Here is a 23,448-nt window from a genome sequence, read left to right as displayed (position 1 = left end):
ATAGAGAGTTGAAAACATTGATCAGCTCCCTCCTGCACACTCCCCACTAGGATGTGCCCGCAACCCAGGTACATGCCCTTGACTGGAATCAAACCTGGGACCCTTCAGTCCACAGTGACGCTCTATCCACTGAGCGAAACAGGTTTGGGCTCCATGTTCTGTTTTTCATATATTCACTTTAAAATAAACCTTTTTTCTTGAAAAAAATAAGGGTGAGGTGTTTGAGATCATGTAACTGATTATGTTTACTGTGATTTTTTTTTAATGCAAAGTGAAAAAAATTAAAGCAGTTAAAAAAATTCTTTTTATAGTTTTATTGGGTGAATATCATATAAAAATTAGAAACCATAGACATTTTAAAAAACTATCCAAAAAGGTAGATTCCATTTATTTTATTTTTTATAACTGGTTGTGTTATATGTATATATAATGGTTGTGTTATTATGTATCATTAGCTCTTATGCAAAATAATTTGGGTTATTTTTATAAAGGAAAAATGCATTGAAAGAAAACATCAAAGCGTTCATGATTTTGTGGGAAACTATTTGAAAATCAGTTCTTGGAATTTAAAACTTAACTCTGAATTATATTAAAGTTGTTTCAAAGATAATTCATTAAATTTGTGTTTTTCTATTAAATAATTTCTACTCAGCACTTCTTTGAGTGCTCTTGTAAAATAGTTTAATTATTATATTGAATTACTGATTACTTGTTTTTAACATGCTTCACATGGGCAACTAAATTCATTTCATAATTCAGGTATAGGTTTTATTTTAGAATTAACTTTCACATTAGGTTTGTACCTACATTAGGTATTTGTAAAACCATTTATATTTTGTTTTCTCATTTATATATTTTATATAAATTCCCTTCTTAACAGTTTTATGTTTAGTCAGCTGCTCTGATGAGTTTTTCTGTTTATTGTGTCATTTTAAAATATCACCCAATGAAAACTGAATTTAGGAATGAGATTTTTGAAGTGTATAAAATATTCTGCTCAAAAAAATAATAGTCTTCTTTCTCTGCTTCTTGTAATCAGAGGAATACCTTACAGTTAGAAAGCATTTTATATTTTTTCATAGAATCCTATACAATAAAAGGCTAATATGCAAATTGTCCCCTCCACCAGGAGTTAGACCGGGAGTTCAACTGGGATTTGGACCAGGGTGTGGAGCCAGACGGCCAACTGACTGTGGCCCCTACTGGCCGGCCCCACCTCTGATCGGCACCCCCTACCCTAATTGGGGTGGGCCAGCCGGACTCCACCTGTGCAAGAATTCATGCACCGGGCCTCTAGTATACACATAAATCTTTTATGTAGTCAATAGTCAACAACTACAACATCAGGTAAAGAGGGCAGATATGAGCTTCTTATCTACAAAGTAGGTCTACTGATATAGTAAGATATCACTCTAGTCACAGTTTATTATTAGTGGTGGAACTGGGACTACAATATATATATCTTTATACTCAAGTCAGTATGGAACCACTAATGTAAACTGTGGCTGCCATGACCTATTTTGAACTTTTTCAATTTTACTGAAGAAGTATTTTTGTTTTTTCAATCTACCCTGATCTCTGCTGATGCCATAGAACCCAGGGGAAGAAGAGTTTTAGAATATAGGGTAAGTGCAGAGAGATCAAGTAAAAAAGGACTGAGAAAATCATTTTCAGTAGGATGGTTTAGGTATCAACCAGGTCAGTGAGTTGTCAGATGAGTGAGAAGTAAAGAAGTGAAATCAGAGAATAGCAATCATTGTTTTTCAACCATCATTACAGCAAGGCAAATTTTAACCAACGAAAAAGTGTTCAACTTTGGGCAGTATCTCTACATCTACTCCATGCTCTTCCCTACTTTCCTATTCTCTTGAAGAAATAATAATAGGGGAAGGAAGTTAAGAAATGAATTATAGATATAATTTAGAGGTAATCCATCCCTAATCTCATTTTTTGATGAAGGAAGAAATAAAGTTGTCTACTGAGAGAAAGGGATTTGGAAATAGGATGTAGAATTGTAAGAGTGCAATATTTTTTATTATCTTTTGAATAGTAAAAGAAGTCAATTAGATATACCTGCTGATGTGTTTCTCGTTTTTCTGTTCACTATAGATAAGCAAACTATTTTGATAACCGCATGTTCTGCTCGTGGTTCAGAGGAACAGATCTTGAAGTGTGTAGAACTGCTACTTTCAAGAAATGCTGATCCAAATGTTGCTTGTAGGTAAGAGCCTTACTATCTGTTCAAAAGTGATGGATACTTTGATTATCAGACTTAAACATGATTTTTTCAATCCTTACCCAAGGATATGTTTATTGATTTTCAAGAGAGGGTGAGAGAGAGGGAGAAGGAGAGAGAGAGATCAATGTGAGAGAGAAATATTGATTGGTTGCCTCCCATTCAAGCCTCCACTGGAGATCAAACCCACAACCTGGGTATACGCTCTGACCTGGAATTGAACCCGCACCCTTTAGGTGTATGGGATGATGCTCCAACCTACTAGCTATGTCTGATAGCATTATTTTTTAAAAATTATAAAGAGTGTGTATTTACTTGGCCATATAGTTGATGAATGAAAATATAAGATGATTTATATAAGATGATCAAAGGAAGGGGGCATATCATGAAATAAATCTTTTAGCTTTTAATTTTTAGAACAATGTCCTAAGAATTTGAAATGAAAAGGAAAGGACAGTAAACTATTATTTCCTGTGATTCATATAGTCAAAAGAATATGATTGCGCCATAGTAGTAAGCCTCTTAACTTAGTGTTCTCTCTAACATTTAAATCCACTAAATAATTTTATACAAATGCTAAGATATATATCGAAAATAATATATCCAAATGTTTTCCTTTCCCTAAGAGTTTTCAATGAATTATGTTGTATATGTGATTGCCTAAATGTGTACAAAACAAATAGTAAGATGTTCTTGCATCTTTTGAAATGTCAGTACTTTTTAAAAATGTACCAGGTTGCTTAAAATTTCTGTCATTGACTTCTTTCTTCTCTGACTCCATTTCCCTGTCAAATCTCTTTTATTTAATCTTCAAAATGAAGATAGTAGGAATTAATCTGCTCAATAAAAGTATGTCTAGCTAGAATAAAATAACTATTCATCATTCATTAATTCAAATAATGATCTATGCCTTATATATAGAAATAACTATGTTGACTTTAGGAGTTTTTTCCTAATTTAGTTCAGGTTCTACAGCACCTGGACAGCAGCTTTGGAAGGTACTATACAACTTTAGATAATCCCTAGATCCTTTTTGAGATGCAAAGATTTTGATTTAGTAAAGTGGTCTGAAGCAAGGCCTATTTTGTCTCCCAGTGGACATTTGGCAATGTCTGGAGATACTTTTGATCCTCACATCTGGGAAAAGCTAATGCCATCTAATGGATAGAGGCTGGGAATGTTGCCAAATATCCTACAGTACATAGAACAGCCCCTCAAAACAAAGAATTACTCATCCCAAAATGTTGGTAGTGCCAAAGTTGAGAAATTGAGCGTGAGAAAAGTCAAGGCTTATAGAGTGGATAATCAATATTTAACAAAGATTTATTGTAGGAAAGGAACTTCCTGAAAATTTTTAGCAAACCAATTCACAGAACTTTTTTCTGCCACATATGGTATAACCCCTAGTTAATATTTGATTGTGCCTTAGAATTGGAAGCTCCAGGACTAGCTGGAGTAAAATTTGATGGGTGCTCTAGTTTTCATTTGTACCTTTAGAAGTGGCTTATGATAAAAATTGCCTCTCTGGATTCAATGGAAATTTGTTTTTTTTTGCTGTTGCTCTTAAAAAACTTTTCTTATTACTTCTACAAAGTTGTATAGATAACAAGTCTTTATCTTCCCAATCACTTACTATCTTGTGAATACACTGGAGGAGAAGTCAAGCAAGCCAGTGTCATATATTCTAGATTATTATGTTTACTTAAGAACTAGAAAGCATCTTTTAGATGCATATGTTATAGCTGGAAAAAACATTCCATTTGAATTAAAATAATACATGTTAATATCTCAAGCTAAAACTATTAAACAATCACACAGTTTCAAAACTGAAAACCCAGAAAAGCTGTCAAATATTAAAGAGCTTAATCTTTAGATTAGTATGTACTCAACCAAAATAAATATGTACCACTCTTTTTTATCCATTTGTCTGTTAATGGGCACTTGGGTTGCTTTAATATTTTAGCTGTTGTAAAAAATGCTGCAATGAGCATAGGGAAACATATATTCTTTTGAATTAGTGTTTTGGGTTATTTTGGATATTTACCCAGAAGTGGATTCACTGGGTCATAAGGCAGTTCCTTCTTTAACTTGTTGAGGTAACTCCAGACCACTTTTCCTAGTGCCAATACCAATCTGCATTCGCACCAACAGTGCATGAGAGTTCCCTTTTGTCCACATACTTGCCAACACTTCTTGGTTTAATTATTGATGATAGATACTCTGATCTTGTGGTTTTAATTTGTATTTCTCTGATGATTGAGGACGTTGAGCTTCTTTTCATATATCTATTGGTCATCTGTATGTACTCTTTGGCGAAGTTTCTGATCAGGTCCTTTGCCCATTTTTTAATTGGATTGTTTGTTTCTTTGTTTTGCATTTTTCTTTTAATCCTCACTTGAGGGTATGTTTTTCATTGATGAGAGAGAGAGAGAGAGAGAGAGAGAGAGAGAGAGAAAGAGAATCAACATGAGAGAGAAACATTGATCCATTGCCTCCCTTACGTACCCTGACTAATCTGATACCCTTTGATGCACAGACAACACTGTAACCAACTGAACCATACTGGCCAGGGTAATTGTTTGCTTTTTTTGGTGTTGAGTTGTATGAGTGCTTCATAAATTTTGGATGTTAACCCCCTATCAGATGTATGATTGACAGATAATCTTCTTCCATTAAGTAGGTTGTCTTTTCGTTTGTGCTGTGCAAAAACTTTTAATTTAATGTAGTCCTATTTGTTTACTTTTTTTTTTTGTTTCCCTTATCCAGGGAGATACATCAGAAAAAATATTGCTGAAAAAATGTTAGAGATTTTATAGCCTATGTTTTCTTGTATGATTTTATGGTTTTGAATCTTACATGTTAGTCTTAAATCCATTTTGAGTTTATTCTTGTATATAGTGTAAGCAGTTGGTGTAGTTTCATTTTTTGGCATGTATCTGTCCAATTTTCACAATACCATTTATTGAAGAGACTGTCTTTACTCCATTTTATGTTCTTGCCTCCTTTGTCAAATATTAATTGACCATATAGTTATGGGTTTATTTTTGAGTTCTGTTCTGTTCAATTGATCTCTGTGACTTTTTATGCCAGTTTCATGCTTTTTTGAATAACCTTGTAATATTGCTTGATATCAGGTAGTGTGATACCTCCAACTTTTCTTTTTCAAGAATGGTATGGCTATTCTGGGTCATTTGGGGCTCCATATAAATTTTAGGATTATTTGTTCTAGTTCTGTGACAAATGCTGTTGGTATTTTGATAGGAATTTCCTTGAATCTATAGGTTGCTTTGAGTAGTATGGACATTTTAATGATGTTAATTATTCCAGTACATGAACACAATATATTCTTTCATTTATTTGTATCTTCTTCAGTTTCTGTCTTCAGACTCTTACAACTTTTTGAGTACAGATCTTTTACCTCCTTGGTTACTTTTATTTATAGGTATATTTTTTTTTGATGCAGTTGTAAGTAGGATTATTTTTTTAGTTTCCCTTTCTGATTATTCATTATTGGTGTATAAAAATGCAACTGATTTCTGAATATTTAGTTTGTATCCTACTACTTCCTTATTAAGTTCATTTATCAATTCTAGTAGTTTTTTGGTGGAATCTTTAGGGTTCTCTATATACAGTATTATATCATATGCAAATAATGACAGTCTTACTTCTTTCTTTCCAATTTGGATGTCTTTTATATTTTTCTTGTCTGAATGCTGTGGCTAGGACTTCCAGTATGTGTTTAATAACAGTAGTGAAAGTGAACATCCCTGTCTTGTTACTAATCTTAAGGGAAGTGTTTTTAGTGTTTCCTCACTGAGTACGATGTTGGCTATGAGTTTGTCATATATGACCTTTATTATTTTGAAGTATTATCCCTCTATACCCACTTTGCTGAGAGTTTTTATCATAAATGGGTGCTGGATTTTGTTAAATGGTTTTTCTACATCTATTGATATAATCATTAGATTTTTATCCTTCATTTTGTTTCTGTCATGTATCTTGGTAATTGATTTGCAGATATTGTACCAACTTCACATCCCAGGAATAAATCCCACTTGATCATGGTGTATGATTTTTTTAATATGCTGCTGAATTCAATTTGCTAATAATTTATTGAGGACTTTTACAGCTATACTCATCAGGGATATTCAATTTTTTTTCAGAATTTACATATAGGTGAAATCCTGTAGCATTATCTTTCTCTGACATATTTCACTTAGCATAATGCCCCGAGATACATCATTCCTGTTGTTGCTGAAGGGAAAATTTTGTTATTTTTTATGGCTAAGTAATATTCTATGTAGTTCTTCTTTTTTAAAAACATTTCTTTTTTTCTTTCTTTTCTTTTTTTAATATATTTTCTTGTTTTTTTTAAAGAGAGGAAGGGAGAGGGATAGAGAGTTACAAACATCGATGAGAGAGAAACATCGATCAGCTGCCTCCTGCACAGTCCCTATTGGGTATGTGCCCACAACCAAGGTACATGCCCTTGACTGGAATTGAACCTGGGACCATTGAGTCCGCAGGCTGACACTCTATCTATTGAGCCAAACCGGTTAGGCGGGTTATATAATTCTTCTTTATTCATGCATCTGTTGATGGACATTCATGTAGCTTCCTTATCTTGCCTATTGTAAATAATGTAGTAGTGAAAATATACGTGCATATGTGTTTTCAAATTCATCTTGGGATTTATTCAGGTAAAATACCCAGAAGTGGAATTGCTGGGTCCTTTCTTGTCTCTTGTTACAGTCTTTGTTTTAAAGTTTGTTTTGTCTGGTATAAGTATTGCTACTTCAGCTCTGTTTGTTTTCATTTCATGAAATACCTTTTTCCATCCCTTTTCTTTCTTTTTTTTTCTAACATATTTTTTAAATTGATTTCAGAGAGAGGAATGAAAAGGGAGAAAGGGATAGAAACATTAATGATGAGAGAGAATCTCCTATTGACTGCCTCCTGCATGCACCCTACTGGGGATTGTGCCTTCAACCCAGTCATGTGCCCTTACCAAGAATCAAACCATGAACATTTGGTTCATGGGTCCATGCTCAACTACGGAGCCACACCAGCTGGACCCTCCTTTTACGTTTCAATCTGTGTGTGTCTTTTGATCTGAAGTGATTTACTTGTAGGCAACATATGCAATGGTCTTGTTTGGTCAGCCAGTCAGCCACCCCATGCCTTTTGATTGGAGCATTTAATCCATTTACATTTAAAGTAATTGTTGATAGATATATATAGTTATTGCCATTTATTATAAATATTTATTTATTTCCTTCTTAATGAAGTCCGTTTAACATTTCTTATAATACTGGCTTGTTGTTGAAGTCCTTCAACTTCGTCTTGTTTGGGAAGCTCTTTATCTTTGATTCTAAATGATAGCCTTATGGTTAGAGTAATCTTGATTGTAGGTCCTTTCTTTTCATCACTTTGAATATTTCTTACCAGTACTTTCTGGCCTGCAAAATTTCTGTTGAGAACTTAGCTGAAAGTCTTATGGGATCTCCCTTGTAAGTAACTACCTGCCTTTGTCTTGCTGGTTTTAAGATTCTCTTTGTCTTTAATATTTGGCATTTAAAGTATGTGTCTTGGTGTTGGCCTCTTTGGGCTCATCTTCTTAAGGACTCTTTGTACTTCTTGGACTTGTATGTCTATTTTCTTCACCAGTTTAGGGAAGTTTTCTGTCATTTCTTCGAATATTTATCAGCCTCTTGCTCTCTGATACCTCTGTGATAAGAATGTTGTTATGCTTGACATTGTCCAAGTTTCCTCAGACCATCCTAATTTTTTTATTCTTCTTGTGTGTGTTTCTTTTCTTTTAGCTATTCTAAGTGGCTGTTTTTCGCTACCTTGTATTCCAAGTTACTAATTTGATCCTCTGCTTCATCTAATCTACTATTGATTCCATCTAATGTATTCATTTCCATTTTTGTAATCTTCATTTAGGAGGGTTACTTTTTATGTTTTCTATCTTCATTTTTATGTTTTCTATCGTCTTTTTTATGTTTTGTATCTCTTTGTTGAAGTTCTAAGTTCGTCTCTTCTTTCCCTAAATTCGCTGAACATTCTTATAACCAGTGTTTTGAACTCTACGTCTGGAAGATTGCTTGCTTCAGTTTTATTTAGTTCTTTTTCTAGAGTTTTATTAGGTTCTTTCATTTGGGACACGTTTCTTTGTCTCCTTGTTCTGATTGCCTTCCTGTGATTGTTTCTATGTATTAGGCAGAGCAGCTACATCTCTCAGTCTTGGTAAAATGGCCTTATGTGTTAGGTGTCCAATGAGGCCCAGCAGCACAGTCTTCATGGTCACCTGATTAGGATCCTCCATGGGTTTCTTCCATATGAGTTATGTGTGCCCGTCTTGATTGAGGTTGGCACCTTAATGGGAGGGATTGAACCTCAGGCTGATTCGTTGTGATTATTGGCAGTTAAGGAGCTGTTGTGCAGTGGCTGACCTTACTAAGATTCATCTTAGTGGGGCTCTGGTGCTGGCTGAGACTACCCTTTGAGTGTGTGGTTGGTAGAATTGTTTGTGCAGTGCACTGGTGTGGTCTGAAGCTGGTCATTAGGTGTGTTGGTTCTGGGACCTTTTGGAAAAGGTTCTGGGGCAGGCCAAGGTCAGCTGCTGCCTGCACCTGCCAAGGGCCACTTGGTATGAGGTAAAGAGTGATCTGAGGATGTTTCCCACTTACGATTGGCATGGAGGTCCTTGGAGGATGCTAAGCTGTAAACTGAGGTTGACTGCCCCTAATGCTGGGCTTGGAGTTGTTTATTAAGAGGACTAGAAGCCCAGTGCATGAAATTCATGCACTGTGGAGGCGGGTGTTCCTCAGCCCAGCCTGCACCCTCTCCAATCTGGGACCCCTCGTGGGATATCTGACTACCTGCAGTCAGACATCCCTCTCACAATCCGGGACTGCTGGCTCCCAACCGCTTGTCTGCCTGCCAGCCTGATCACCACCTAACCACTCCCCTGCTGACCCGATCGACACATAACTGCTTCCCTGCCAGCCCAATCGCCCCCAACTGCCCTCCCCTGCAGACCTGGTCCCCCCCACCAGCCCTCCCCTTCTGGCCTGATCACCCACAACTGTCCTCCCCTGCCGGTCATCTTGTGGCTGTGGGCGCTGCCATCTTTGAGGGTGGGGAATTCAATTGGCATATTTCCTCCTTATTGGCTGTTGGCGCCGCCATCTTTGTGACAGCGTTAGGGTCAATTAGCATATTCCCTCTTTATTAGATAGGATAAGAGGCTGCTGTTTGGGGTTGTATACCTTTGAGAGATTTTAGGCAAGACTGGAGCACGAGCCAAGATAGGCCATTTGTATAGAAAAGCCATTGGAATTTACTTGAGTGGGCCCCAAATTTGGGAATGTTAGGGTCTCAGGGACTCATCAGGATGAGGCAAATGTTGTCAGCCAGGTTGATGGAGACTCAAACAGATATGGCACCCACCAGTGTGTGCAGGCTAAGATGGGTGAGGGCTCAACAAAAGAACAATGGCTTTCCCCAGTACTCTGTCTGGGAGAAAGCTACCCCTACAGCTCTTGTCATGAAGCCAGACAATTCACTTCCTGCACATCCCTCCCTGGTACCTTGAACTGCTGCCCCAGTGCTGGAGTTCAGAGTGAGTGAGTCTCTCAGTAAATATGTGTGTGGGCCCTTTAAGAGGAACATTTGGGACTACAGCAGCCTATTGTGTCACTCAATCACAATCTTTGCTGGTTTTCACAGCCAGAAGTTACCGTGACTTCTCTTCCTAATACTAGAACCCTGGGCTGGGTGGCCTGGTGAGGGGTTGCTCCAAAAGGGGGACCTCTGCATGTGAAATAGCTCTCTGGATTTTTAACCACCACACATGGATGTGGGACTAGCCCCCTCCTACCTATCTGGCTGTGGCTTCTTACGTATACCCTTAGCATTGTCTACATTTTTAAATTGCTTTATACTTATATTTTGTCTGTTAGCTCTTTAATTTTTTCTGTTCCATGTAGACTTTTTTAATCTTGTGGAAAATGGCATTGACTTAATATTTAATGATTAGCTTTCTATATAAGTACATAAAGATCTATTTTGTTCTTTTATTTTTTCTTATGTTTAAAAATTCTTTTTTATTTTCCCTCCAGTGGGACTAATAGTCAAAACATGATAACTTGAGCCTGGCCGGAGTTTCTCAGTGGTTGGGCATTGACCTATGAACCAGGAGGTCACAGTTCGATTCCCGGTCAGGGCTCATGCCCGGGTTGTGGTCTTGATCCTCAGTTTGGGGGTGGGGGGACGGGGAGGAATGCAAGAGGCACTGGCTAAATGATTCTCTCTCGTCATTGATGTTTGAATCGCTCTCTCCCTTCATCTCTGAAATTAACTAAAGCATATATTTTTTAAAAATGGCAGCTTGAAAACCATTTTTAAATTAACACAAATCACATCTTATGTTTCTCTTGGATCTTGCTAATGGCAATACTTAGCGCATTGTTTTTTGTCTAGCAAATATGGGAATTTAATACTGTCCTATTTATTGGGGTCTTAGAATTTGTTTCTGGGGTGATGTTTTTTAGTTTTTAAAGGAAACATGTATTGAATGTTTTCTGTGTACTGGTTATTGTGTTAATTGCTCTTAAATGTGTTATTTAATATATTCCTTACAACTAGAGATAGATGCTATGTCATTTGTACATAAAAGAAAATTGGCACGAGAGCATTTAAGTCTTTGAGTGTAGCAGAGGTTTAATCTGAACAGGATCTACCATTGGAATGAAATTATATTTTCCATTTTGTCTGTATTTGGGATTATATTACATATTTTCTAATTGTTGCAAAACACGTTTGTGTTAAATTGCCGTATTTCTTTGGGTTTTTCCCTCCCTTTCCCTAAATTATTGTAGGTAATTGAATATTTTGGTTTAAAAAGTCTACAGATTGCAATGGGAAGTACTATATGAACAGAAAAATATTGTTACTTTAATTTGACATAATATTTAGCCCTGAAAACAAGGTAGCCTGTAATCAACTTAATTGGAACTTGGCAATTGTGCCAAAGTATGGACTTAACATTTCTTTTTTATTTGCATTGGTAATGTGGTAATAAAAGATAGTATAAATTATGAAAGTCCAAAAGGTTTATATTAGATTATTAAAAACATGATAAAATATGAAACCTTCTTCAATCTTGCCTTAAATTTAGAATTGACATTTGTATTGTTGGAGACTTTAAAAAGTATATATAATAAATATTTCTGGATTTAGGAATTACGTGGGTTTTCTTCCCAGTTTGCTGAAACATTTTTTTAAATAAATAAAAAAAATTCATTACACTTAGAAGGCAATTTTCCTGGCAGTAGAGGGTCTTCTATTGAGATTTCTCATTTATGAGGTAAAGTTTTTGTAAAATGATGTGACACTTTAATTTCAATAGGTGTTTTATTAGTGTTGATAAGACAGCACACATTAACTAATGTCCAGGTTTTTATGTAATCATTATGTGATCATTAACTTGTCAAATGTTAATGCCCATTTTAACAAATAGAAAATACCCTGGGAAAAATGTTGCTTTCTTTCTCAGAATATAAATTTATTTGTAAATGTCACTGAAGCAGTTTGGTAGATTGAGGTCTAATTTTGTATTATAATGTTAACTTGTTTTTTAGTTATGAGGAAATAAGTGATATGTCTTTGTTGAAGTCACAAAAAAAATTTTTCAGAAAGAGTTTGTTAATAGCTTATTTAGAAAACATTACTAGAAATGGTTATTGTTCTGATTTTTTTCCTGTATTTTTTTTTCAAATAAATTGCTTGTCCATATCCTATGCTCATTGTTTTATTTACCTGTTTTCCTTATGTACCTTTAGGAGCTGATCTTAACTTTGTTAGCCATTTTACATGTTTATAGACAATTAGGAATATCTTAGTGTAACTTTACATGAAGAGGGCATAGCATTCATACTGCTGTTTATGTACCTGGAAATCTACTTGGTCCTTTTGAAAGCACAGAATGGAGATGAAGGAAGTCCTTCACAAAGGCACAGAAGTGAAGTCTTAACATTAAAAAAAAGAAAGAAAACAACCTTCCAGATTCTGACTTGACTTTTTGAGTTACTGGTGCCTAGAACCAGTGGTAAGTTGTGTGCTGGCATTTATTCTCTTTCATTGTGGTCACATGGGCATATATAACTTCAAGGGAGTGAGAAAGTATATAATCTTACTGTTTTCACAGAAGTGGAATCAGTAATAATGGTGGACAGTCCTGATTATTTACCACATAAATATATTTTCTTCATGCCCACAATAATTGTATTTCCTTTTTACTATGTGCTTAAAGCAATAACTAATTTGAAAATAAATTTGAACCAAGAAAAATTATTTATCTCAAACTATTTCATTTGCTCTTATATATAACTAGTAGCCCAGTGCACAAAATTTGTGCACTCGGGGTGGGGATCCCTCAGTTATTAAACATTTTACAGCACGACACTGACCACATTGGTGGTGGTGGTGGTCTTGTCAGAATGTGTTATAATATGCAGATGAAAATCTATTTAAACAGATTTGATGTAGATATTTTCAAAGATGGAAGAATTGTCCTTGTCAACTATTTTAGTTGATTCATATCTTCAGTAATTGTCATCATTGCCAAGTTTTCAGTCCCCATATGGATTGCTGGATATAATAGGTCATGCGCAGTCCCTGTCCTTTGTAGCCTTTGTTACCTTAAGGACTCTAGTTTTCCATTTATATGTTTAAGTACCAACCTTACTGGCTTAAAAATGTAAGCTTTTAACACTGCTCTCTCTGTTCTGTATCCTTCCGATGAAAAGTGGAGTTGGGATGCAGCACGGGAGAGAAATTCAGAAGGGGAATATTGAAGTAATGACTACAGTAGGAGAAGAGGGAACTTGTTTCCCTGGCCACAGGCGCTGGCGCCCTGGACCAAAGGGCTGGCAGCTTCTCCGGGTGGCTGCAGCCTGGGACCTCTGGCCGGTAGCTTGTCCATCTCCTGGGCTGCAGCCAGCCCCAGGCGCTGGCGACTGGACCAGAGGTGGGCGGCTTCTTCTGGGGGCTTCTTCTTCTGTGCTTCCAGGGAGTGCAGTCAGTTATGTGTCATGCAAAAATAGGCATCACCGATCGCAGAAGCCGGGTGCGGGGCAGGGAAGCCTCGGCTGGGGAAGCTGGCGGCGGCCGCTTCCCTGACCCGCATCTGGCTTCTGCAATCGCCCCCGCACTCAGCTTCTGTGGTCACCGATTGCAGAAGCCGGTTGCGGGCCAGGGAAGTCACAGCTAGGGGAGGCTGGTGGCGGCCGCTTCCCTGACCCCCTGCACTCGGCTTCTGCGGTCACAGTCGCTGTCTGTGTCTGCTTCCCTGCCCCACCCCCCAGGCTTCTCCGATCACCCGCTGGTGGCAGGGAAAGGGTGGCCTCCAGGGCCGACCTTTGCCCTGCTCCCTGGCTTTTGCCTGCACCTGGGTTTCTGATCACTGTCTTCCATCCTTCTCCTTTCGCCTCCCATCATTGTGAGTATGCAAATTAACCGCCATCTTAGTTGGCAGTTAATTTGCATATTGCCCTGATTGGCCAATGGGAAGCGTGTCGGAGTCACGGTTAATTACCATATTATTAGATAGGATTTGTCCCAAATTGGTTCTTTCTTTGTAATGTCTATTAGATTAATTGCAGTTTTGATATTGTAATCATTTAGGGCAGGGGTGTGGTACATCCAGCCTGTGGGCTGTAATAAGGCCCTGGAAATCATTTAGTCAGACCCTGCCAGTGCATTAGGGGTGAGTTAACAATGTTTTACAAAATATAGCAGGCTAATTTTTAAGTTGATAATTTTGTATGGCCTGCAAATGATAATATAAATGGCCCTTGGCAGAAAAAAGGTTCTACACCCTGCTTTAGGGGCTACTTTTATAGCCTCCCAATTAATATTTTTGACTGCACTACTATATTTTAGTCAGTTCTGTATGCTGCTACCTGTTGAACACACTTCTTTTTGTTTATTAGGTGAAATCTAAAATTCTCCATAATTTGATTCCATTTTATTTACTTGTTCTATATGCCCTAATTTCTTTTTTTCCTTTGACATATTTTTAAGTTAAATTTATTGGCGCGGCACTGGTTAATAGGGTCATATAGGTTTCAAGTGTACATTCTTATAATGCATATTACTGTATATTGCATTGCAAAGCCACCACCCAAAGTTAAATCATCTTTTGTCACCATATATTTGGCTCCCTTTACCCTCTACCACACCCACTGGTAACTGCTCTACTGTTGTCTGTCTTAATCTCTGATTTTCAGTTTTATATCAAACATATGATTGAAATCATATTGTTTTAGCTTTATGGTTTTTTACTTACTTTGCTTGGCACAATATTCCAAGTTCCATCCATGTTGTCACAAATGGCAGTATTTCATCTTTTCTTATGGCAGAGTAGTATGCCATAGTATACATGTGCCCTATCTTCTCTATCCAGTCCTCTATCAAAGAGAATTTGGTTGTTTCCATATCATGGTCACCATGAATAATGCTTCAATGTACAGAGGGGTGCATATATATTAGTGAATAGATGTTTTAGAGTTTTTCAGGTAGATCCCCAGAAGAGGGGTTGCTGGATCATATGGTAAATCTAATTTTAGCTTTTTGAGGAACTGCCATACTGTTTTCCATGGTGGTTGTACCAGCTTACATTCCTACCAGCAGTGAAGGAGAGTTTCCTTTTCTCCATGGCCTCTCCAACACTTAATACTTGTCTTGTTGATAATAGCTATTCCAGCAGCTGTGAGCTGGGATCTCTTTGTAGTTTTGATTTGCATTTCCCTAATTGCAAGTGAAGTTGAGCATCTTTTCATATATGTGATGGCCATTTGTATGTCTTCTTGGGATAGGTATCTGTTCAGATCCTATGCCATTTTTAAAAAATGTATTTTATTGATTTTTTACAGAGAGGAAGGAAGAGGGACAGAGAGTTAGAAACATCGATGAGAGAGAAACATCGATCAGCTGCCTCCTCACACCTCCTACTGGGGATGTGCCCGCAACCAAGGTACATGCCCTTGACCAGAATCAAACCTGGGACCCTTCAGTCCACAGGCCGACGCTCTATCCACTAAGCCAAACCGGTTAGGGCCTTTGCCATTTTTTAATTGGATTGTTTGTGTGGTGTTGAGTTGTTTGAGTTCTTGTATACTTTGGGTATTAACCCCTTCTCAGAGCTGTTGTTTACAAATAATATCTTCCATTTGGTTGGTTTACTTGATGTTTTGTTGTTGGTTTATTTTGCTGTGCATAAGCTTTTTAGTTTGATACAGTCCCATTCATTTATTTTTGCTTTTACTTTCCTTGCATTTCAGGTCAAAGTCATAAAATGTTCTTTATTACCAAATTGCATTAATTTAGTACCCATGTTTTCTTCTATGTACTTTATTGTTTCAGATCTTATATTTAGGTCTTTGATCCATTTTGAATTAATTTTTGTACATGGAGACAAATTGTAATCTAGTTTCATTCTTTTGCATGTGGCTTTCCAATTCTCCTAGCACCATTAATTGAAAAGGCTTTCTTTTCTTTACAGTGTGTTTTTTGCTTCTTGTAAAAAATTACTTGTCTATATATAATACCTGTGGTTATATATCTAGGCTCTCAATTCTGTTTCATTGTTCTTTGTGCCTGTTCTGCCAATACCATGGTGTTTTGATTCTGATAGCTTTGTAATATCATTTGAAGTCAGGTAGTGTGATATCTCCAACCTCATTTTTTCTCAGGATTGCTTTGGCATTTTGGGGTCATTTCTGGTTCCATACAAATCTGGCAATTTTTTTTATCTATTTCTTTTAAAAATGACTGCGATTTTGATGGGAATTGCGTTAAATCTGTATATGGCCATTTTAACAATGTTGATTCTTCCAATCCATGAACAAAATATTTTCTATTTTATTGTATCTTTTTCCATCTCTTATAATACTGCTTTTTAGTTTTCAGTATATAGGTCCTCCACATCCTTTGTTAATTCCTAGGTATTTCATTCTTTTGCTTTAAATTGCAAAAGGATCTTTTTCATATCTTTTTCTGAAGTTTCAATGATATTATATAGTAAAGCAATGGAATTTTTTTTAACCAGTTAACTGCCATGCATCCAAATCATCCTCACATGCTACGATATTTTGAATTTGCATCTATAGACGCTTATGGCATACAAAGTGTTAATATATATTAAATATATATATATATACTAGAAGCCCGTTGCATGAAGATTCACGCAATATATATGGTTAGTACAGGTCCAGTGCACAAAATTTATGCATGGGGGAGGGTGTCCCTCAGCCTGGCCTGCACCCTCTCACAATCTGGGACTGCTGGCTCCTAACCGCTCACCTGCCTGCCTGCCTGATTGCCCCCAATTGCCCTCCCCTGCCACAACCTGCCTCCTCTGTACGAGGCAGCGGAGACTCCAGAACCAGCCTCCTCGGCATTGCACAAAGCTGTGGGACCCCCAGGACACCCTGCGCAGAGCGGCTGATGGGACCAGCCTCCACTGTGTATGCAGCCATCTTGTAGTGGCCTTTTTGTGATGTCACATGCGAGGGCGCGAGGACCACCTAGGCTTTTATATATATATGTTTTTAATCTTCATTGTTCAGATTATGACAGATGTTCCTCTTTACCCCCGCCCCATAGATCCCCTCCACCTGTTTCCCACCCCATCCCTGGCCTTCGATCCCCCCCCCCCACTGTCCTCGTCCATAGGTGTAAGATCCTTGTCCAGTCTCTTCCTGTACCCACCACACCCCTTCCCCCTGAGAATTGTCAGTCCACTCCCTTTCCATGCCCCTGATTCTATTCCATTCATCAGTTTATTCTGTTCATCAGATTTTTTATTCATTTGATTTTTAGATTCACTTGTTATGTATTTGTTGTCACTTTGCTGTTCATAATTTTTTATCTTTACCTATTTCTTCTTCTTCCTCTTCTTAAAGAATATCCTTCAGCATTTCATATAATACTAGTTTGATGGTGATGAATTCCTTTAGCTTTTTCTTGTCTGTGAAGCTCTTTATCTGACCTTCAATTCTAAATGATAGCTCTTCTGTGTAGAGTAATCTTGGTTGTAGGTTCTTGCTATTCATCACTTTGAATCTTTATTGCCACTCCCTTCTGCCCTGCGTAGTTTCTGTTGAGAAATCAGCTGACAGTCGTATGGGTACTCCCTTGTAGATAACTAACTGTTTTACTCTTGCTGCTTTTAAGATTCTTTCTTTGTCTTTTGCCTTTGGCGTTTTAATTACGTTGTGTCTTGGTGTGGTCCTCTTTGGATTCCTCTTGTTTGAGGTTCTCTGGGCTTCCTGAACTTGGAAGTCTATTTCTTTCACCAGGTAGGGAAAGTTTTCTGTCATTATTTCTTCAAATAGGTTTTCAATATCTTTCTCTCTTCTTCTGGCACCCCCACAATTCGGCTGTTGGTACGCTTGAAGTTATCCCAGAGGCTCCTTACACTATCTTCATATTTTTGCATTTTTCTTTTTTTGCTCTTCTGGTTGGGTGTTTTTTGCTTCCTTGTATTTCAAATCTTTAACTTGATTCTTGGGATCCTCTAGTCTACTGTTGGATCTCTGTATATTATTCTTTATTTCGGTCAGTGTACGCTTAATTTCTGTTGGTCCTTTTTCATATCCTTGAGGGTCTCACTAAATTTCTTGGAGGTTTCTAGAAGATTCTTGAATAACCTTATAACCGTGGTTTTGAACTCTATATCCAGTAGTTTGCTTTCCTCCATTTCTTTCATTTATGACATGTTTCTTTGTCTCCGCAATTTGATAGAGTGGCCTTGTGTACTAGGTGTCCTATAGGGCCCAGTGGTTCAGCCTCCCCAATTACCTAGGTGGACCCCTTTCTCATCTCTTGCTGCACCCCTTTGTGGGCTGTGTGCACAGTCTTGTTGTAGTCAAGCCTTGATTGCTGTTGGTATCACTGGGATGACTTGACCTCTGGGCCAACTGGCTGTGAGGACCAGCTGTGTCTGCTGTGCAGGAGACACCATTATGGGGCAGGTCTTGCTTCAGTGGGGCTTTGGTGCTCACTGAGTCTGCCCCTTGAGTATGTCACTTATGGATGTGAAGAGTTGTAATCTGGTATGGTCTCACTCTGACCACTGGGTATACTGGCTCTTGGATCTCAAGGAGGTGCAAAGTCAGCCACTGCCTGTGACCACCCAGCAGGAGCTACAGAGAGATCTGCAAATTCCTCCTCTTTGTTTTGGATTTGGAAATGCCCAGACAAGGCCCAGCTGTGAAGCAAGGCAGGCTGCTGCTGCTGCTGTCGGCTTTGGGCCTTCTTTTAATAGCTTTGGGGCTCCCTGCCCTGGCTGTTGCCTTGTTTGAAGGTTTTAGGTTGAGAAAGGACACGCCATTCATATGCAAAAGCCGCTGCTCACAGCTTGGGTGGGGTTATAAATTGAATGGGATGGGGTCTCAGGGAATCACCAGGGTGGAGCAAACAGCAATGGCTGCCAGTCAGCCCTGCACAGGAGAGGTCCCAGTGCAGGACCAATGCCCACTGCAAGCACCTCTGTCTGAAAGAAAGCTGCCCTCACATTCTTGCCCCAATGCCGGATAGTCCAGTTTCTCCCTGTATGTGTCTGGGTCCTCCAGAATCTCACCCAGAACTTGAATTCAGAGCAGTTGGGAGCTTGTATCTCCCTCCCGATTAAAAAAGCAGCGCACTTGGGTGCCAGCCTTTTCCGCGCCTCCGCACCTCCTACTAGTCTCAATGCGCTTTCTTCACCTCTCTGGTTGTAGTACTTCCACTCAGCCAGCTTTCCTGTGGTTGTGGATGATAGTTGTTCTGTCTTTTAGTTGTAATTTTGATGTGGTCGTGAGAGGCAGCAAGTACAGGTGTTTAGCTATGTCACCGTCTTGGTTCTAATATATTTTTATTGATTTCAGAGAGGAAGAGAGAGATAGAAACATCAATGATGAGAAAGAATCACTGACTGGCAGCTTATTGCATGCCCCTACTGGAGTTCGAGTTTGCAACCCGGGCATGTGTCCTTAACTGGAATCAAACCTGGGACCCTTCAGTCTGCAGGCTGACGCTCTATCCACTGAGCCAAACTGGCTAGAGCAGCAATGGATTTTTGTACATTGATTTTGTATCCTGCAACTTTACTGTATTTCTTTATTGTTTCTAAAAGTGTTTTGGTGGTGTCTTTAGGGTTTCTATATACATAATCATGTCCTTTGCAAACAGTGACACTTCAACTTTTTTCTTTCCAATTTGGAAGCCTTTTATTCCCTTCTCTTGCTTGACTGCTCTGGCTAAGAGTTCCAGACCTATTTTGTTATGGTTAGAGTGGATATACTTGTCTTGTTTCTTATTTTAGAGGAAAACATGTCAGTTTTTCTTGTGCCAGTACTAGACTGTTTGGATTATGGTGTCTTTGTAGTATAACTTGATGTCTGGTATTGTCATCCCTCCAACTTTGTTCTTCTTAAGATTGCTGCGCTTATAGGATCTTTTTTGTTTCCATTGTATATATGTATAATGTACATGTGTTTATTCTAGATCCATAAAATATGCCTTAGGTATTTTAATTGGGATTGCATTGAATCTATAGATTGCTTTGTGTAGTATGGACATTTTAATGACTTTAATTCTTCCAGTCCATGAACATGGTATATTTTTTTCACTTGTTTATATCTTCCACTACCTTTTTTTTTTCCAACATCATATAGTGTTCCAAGTACAGGTCTTTTATCTCCTTGGTTAAGTTTTTTCCTAAGTATCTGAGTTATTTTTTTTTTTGCAATGGTAACTGAGGTTGATTTCTTTAGTTTCTTTTTCTGAGAATTCATTATTGGTGTATAAAAATGCCATCGATTTCTGGGTATTAATTTTGTATCCTGCTACATTGCTGAATTCATTTATTCTGGTAGTTTTTTGGTGGAGTCTTTAGGGTTTTCTGTGCACAATATCGTGACATCTGCGAATAATGACAGTTTTACTTCCTCCTTTCCAATTTGGATGACTTTTATTTTTCCTTGTCTGATTGCTATGGCTAGGACTTGCAGTACTATATTGAATAAGAGTAGTCTTGTTCTGTGCTTAGGGGAAATGCTTTTAGTTTTTGCTCATTGAGAATGATGCTGGCTCTAGGTTTGTCACATATGGCCTTTATTATGTTGAAATATGTATAATCCTCTACTCCCACTTTGCTGAGAGTTTTTATCAAAAAAGGTGCAGGATTTTGTCAAATGTTTTTTATAGGTCAATTGATATGATCATGTGATTTTTGTCTCTCAATTTGTTTATGTGATGTATCACCGTTATTGATTTGTGAATATGGTACCAGCCTTGCATCCCTAGAATAAATCCCACTTCGTCATGGTGTATGATCTTTTTAATGTATTGCTGGGTCTGATTTGCTAATATTTTGTTAAGAATTTTAGCATCTATGTTTATCCGGTATATTGGCCTGTAATTCTCATTCTTTGTAGTTTCTTTATCTGGTTTCCCAGTTAGGCTAAAACAGGCATATAGATCAATGGAACAGAACAGAGAACCTAGAAATATACCCAAGCTTTTATGCTCAATTAATATTTGACAAAGGAGGAGAGGAACAAAGATGGCAGCTTAGGTAAACACCTGTACTCACTGCCTCCGACAACCACATCAAAATTACAACTAAAATACCGAACAACCATCATTCAGAACCATCTGAAAATTAGCTGAATGGAATTCCTACAACTAGAGTAGTAAAGAAGAAAGACTGGGAGGAGGGATGAAGGCACAGAATGGACTGGTCTGGCACCCACGTGGGCCATTTTTTAAAATCAGAGGGAGATTGTCCCTGCAGAAGCCACTGTGGGGCGCAAATGGTCCCAGCTCCATACCAGATCCCCCACCCAGGGTCCCAGAGCTAGGAAAAGACGTCCCTGTAATTTTGAGCTGTAAAAACCAGCAGGGCTTGTGGCTGAGGGACATGGAAGCTGCCAGAGAACCAGCTGTCCCTCTTAAAGGGCCAGGTGTGAAATTATTTGGACTTACTTCCTCTGCACTCCAGCACCATGAGGCATTGGGGGACCCAGATATATACGGATAGTCACTGGATTTTCTGGCATGGGCACAGGAACTCAGGGGCAGCTTTCTGTCAGACAGAGGTGCTCGCAGGAGTTATTGTTTCCATGCTGAGACCTCCCCTGTTGCAGAGCTGACTGGCAATCATATCTGAGTCCCCATCAACCTGGAGCACACTGATTGTTTCACCCTGGTGATTCCCTGAGACCCCAGCCCATTCAATTTGCATCCTCATCCATGCTGTTTGCAGCAGCTTTTTCATATGAATGGCCTGTCCTGGCTCAGAATTCAAACTTTGCTAAAATCTCTCAAACAAGCTGCAGCTGGTGTCAGCATGCCCCCAAACATATCAATAAAAGCCCCAAGACCTGGCACCAGCACCAGCTGCCTTACTTCACAGCTGAGGCTTGCTTGAGCACTCCCAAACATGATACAAAGAAGAGGGAGCTGAGATCTCTCAGTAGCTCTTCCTGAGTGGCCTCAGGCAGTGGCTGACTGCGCCTTCCTGGAGACCCAGGAGCCAGTGTACTCAGTGAACAGCTTCAGACCATACCAGATTACAACTCTACACATCCACTAGTGACACACTCAAGGGGAAGACTCAGTGAGCACCATACCCTTCTTGAAGCAAGTCCTGCTTCATAGTGTTTCCTGCACAGCAGCTCTCCCACTGTAGTCACAGCTGGTCCTCAAAGCCCATTGGCCTGGAGGTCAATTCCTCCCAGTGACACCAACAGCAATCAAGTCTCAACTACAGCAAGGTTTTGCACACAGCCCACAAAGCGGTGCGCCTAGAGTGCCCAGCTTAGGTGACTGGGAAGGATAAGCCACTGAGTCCTCTAGGACACAATACACAAGGACAGTCTACCAACTCCAGGAGACATAGCAGCGCTACCAAATACATAGAAACAAACACAGAGAAGCAGCCAAAATGTGGAGACAGAGAAACATGTCACAAATGAAAGAAATGGAAGAAAGCAAACTACTAGATACAGAGTGCAAAACCATGGTTATAAGGTTACTCAGGAATCTTCATGAGACCTTCAAGGGACTTAGTGACACTTTCAGGGATCTTAGTGAGAATGCCAAAGACATGGTAAAGGACCAATCTGAAATTAAGCATACACTGACTGAAATTAAGAACAATATATAGTAGAGTAGAGGATTCTGAGAATCAAATCAATTTGAAATATGAAGAAGCAAAACATACCCAATCATAACAGCAAAAAGATTCCAAAAATATGAAAATAGTGTAAGGAGCCTCTGAGATAATTTCAGGCACACCAACATTCACATTATGGGGATGCCAGAAGACGATGAGAGAGAGAAAGATATTGAAAACCTATCTGAAGAAATAATGACAGAAAACTTTCCCTACCTGGTGAAAGAAATAGACTTCCAAGTCCAGACAGCACAGAGAACCTCAAACAAGAGGAATCCAAAGAGGACCACACTAAGACACATCATAATTAAAATGCCATGGGCTAAAGACAAAGAAAGAATCTTAAAAGCAGCAAGAGAAAAGCAGTTAGTAACCTACAAGGGAGTACTCATACGACTGTCAGCTGATTTCTCAACAGAAACTATTCAAGCCAGAAGGGACTGGCAAGAAAGATTCAAAGTGATGAATAGCAAGAAACTACAACCAAGATTACTCTACCCAGAAGAGCTATCATTTAGAATTGAAGGTCAGATAAAGAGCTTTACAGACAAGAAAAAAGCTAAAGGAGTTCATCATCACCAAACTAGTATTACATGAAATGTTGAAGGGTATTCTTTAAGAAGAGGAAGAAGAAAAAGAACAAAAATATGAACAATAAAAAGGCAATAAAAACATATCTATCACTCAATCAGAGAACAAAAAAGAATAATGTGAAGGAAAAGCAGGTGGAGAAAATAAAGAAAAATAAGAACAGAAGATGAGACATTTATGTATATATGAAATTATCATAATATTAAAAGGTAATGATGAAGAAAATAATATGGAATAGGAAAAGAAACAATGGAGAAATTTAAAATTTTAAAAATGCATAGAAACAAGAAGAGAAGGGATATGAGAGATAAAAGGGGAAGCAGAAATGAAGTCTGAAAAAATAAGCAGAATATTATTTACAAAACTAGAGGCCTGGTGCACGAAATTTGTG

At 38.3% G+C, this 23,448-nt stretch overlaps 1 protein-coding gene across 1 annotated transcript in view; it reads left to right on the top strand.

Annotated features, from left to right (window-relative positions):
- Positions 1-23,448, top strand: part of ASZ1 (ankyrin repeat, SAM and basic leucine zipper domain containing 1) — an 84,979-nt gene that overhangs the window by 6,070 nt on the left and 55,461 nt on the right. Inside the window, exon 4 of the mRNA XM_006100192.2 lies at positions 2,110-2,221. Within this exon, the coding sequence (XP_006100254.1) occupies positions 2,110-2,221 (112 nt within the window). The remainder of the gene's footprint in view (positions 1-2,109; positions 2,222-23,448) is intronic.

Source organism: Myotis lucifugus, unplaced genomic scaffold (genome assembly GCF_000147115.1).
Source record: "Myotis lucifugus unplaced genomic scaffold, Myoluc2.0 scaffold_301, whole genome shotgun sequence".
Classification (NCBI taxonomy): Eukaryota; Metazoa; Chordata; class Mammalia; order Chiroptera; family Vespertilionidae; genus Myotis; species Myotis lucifugus.
Note: the sequence above shows the minus strand (reverse complement) of the source record. Positions and strands in the feature narration are given on the sequence as shown.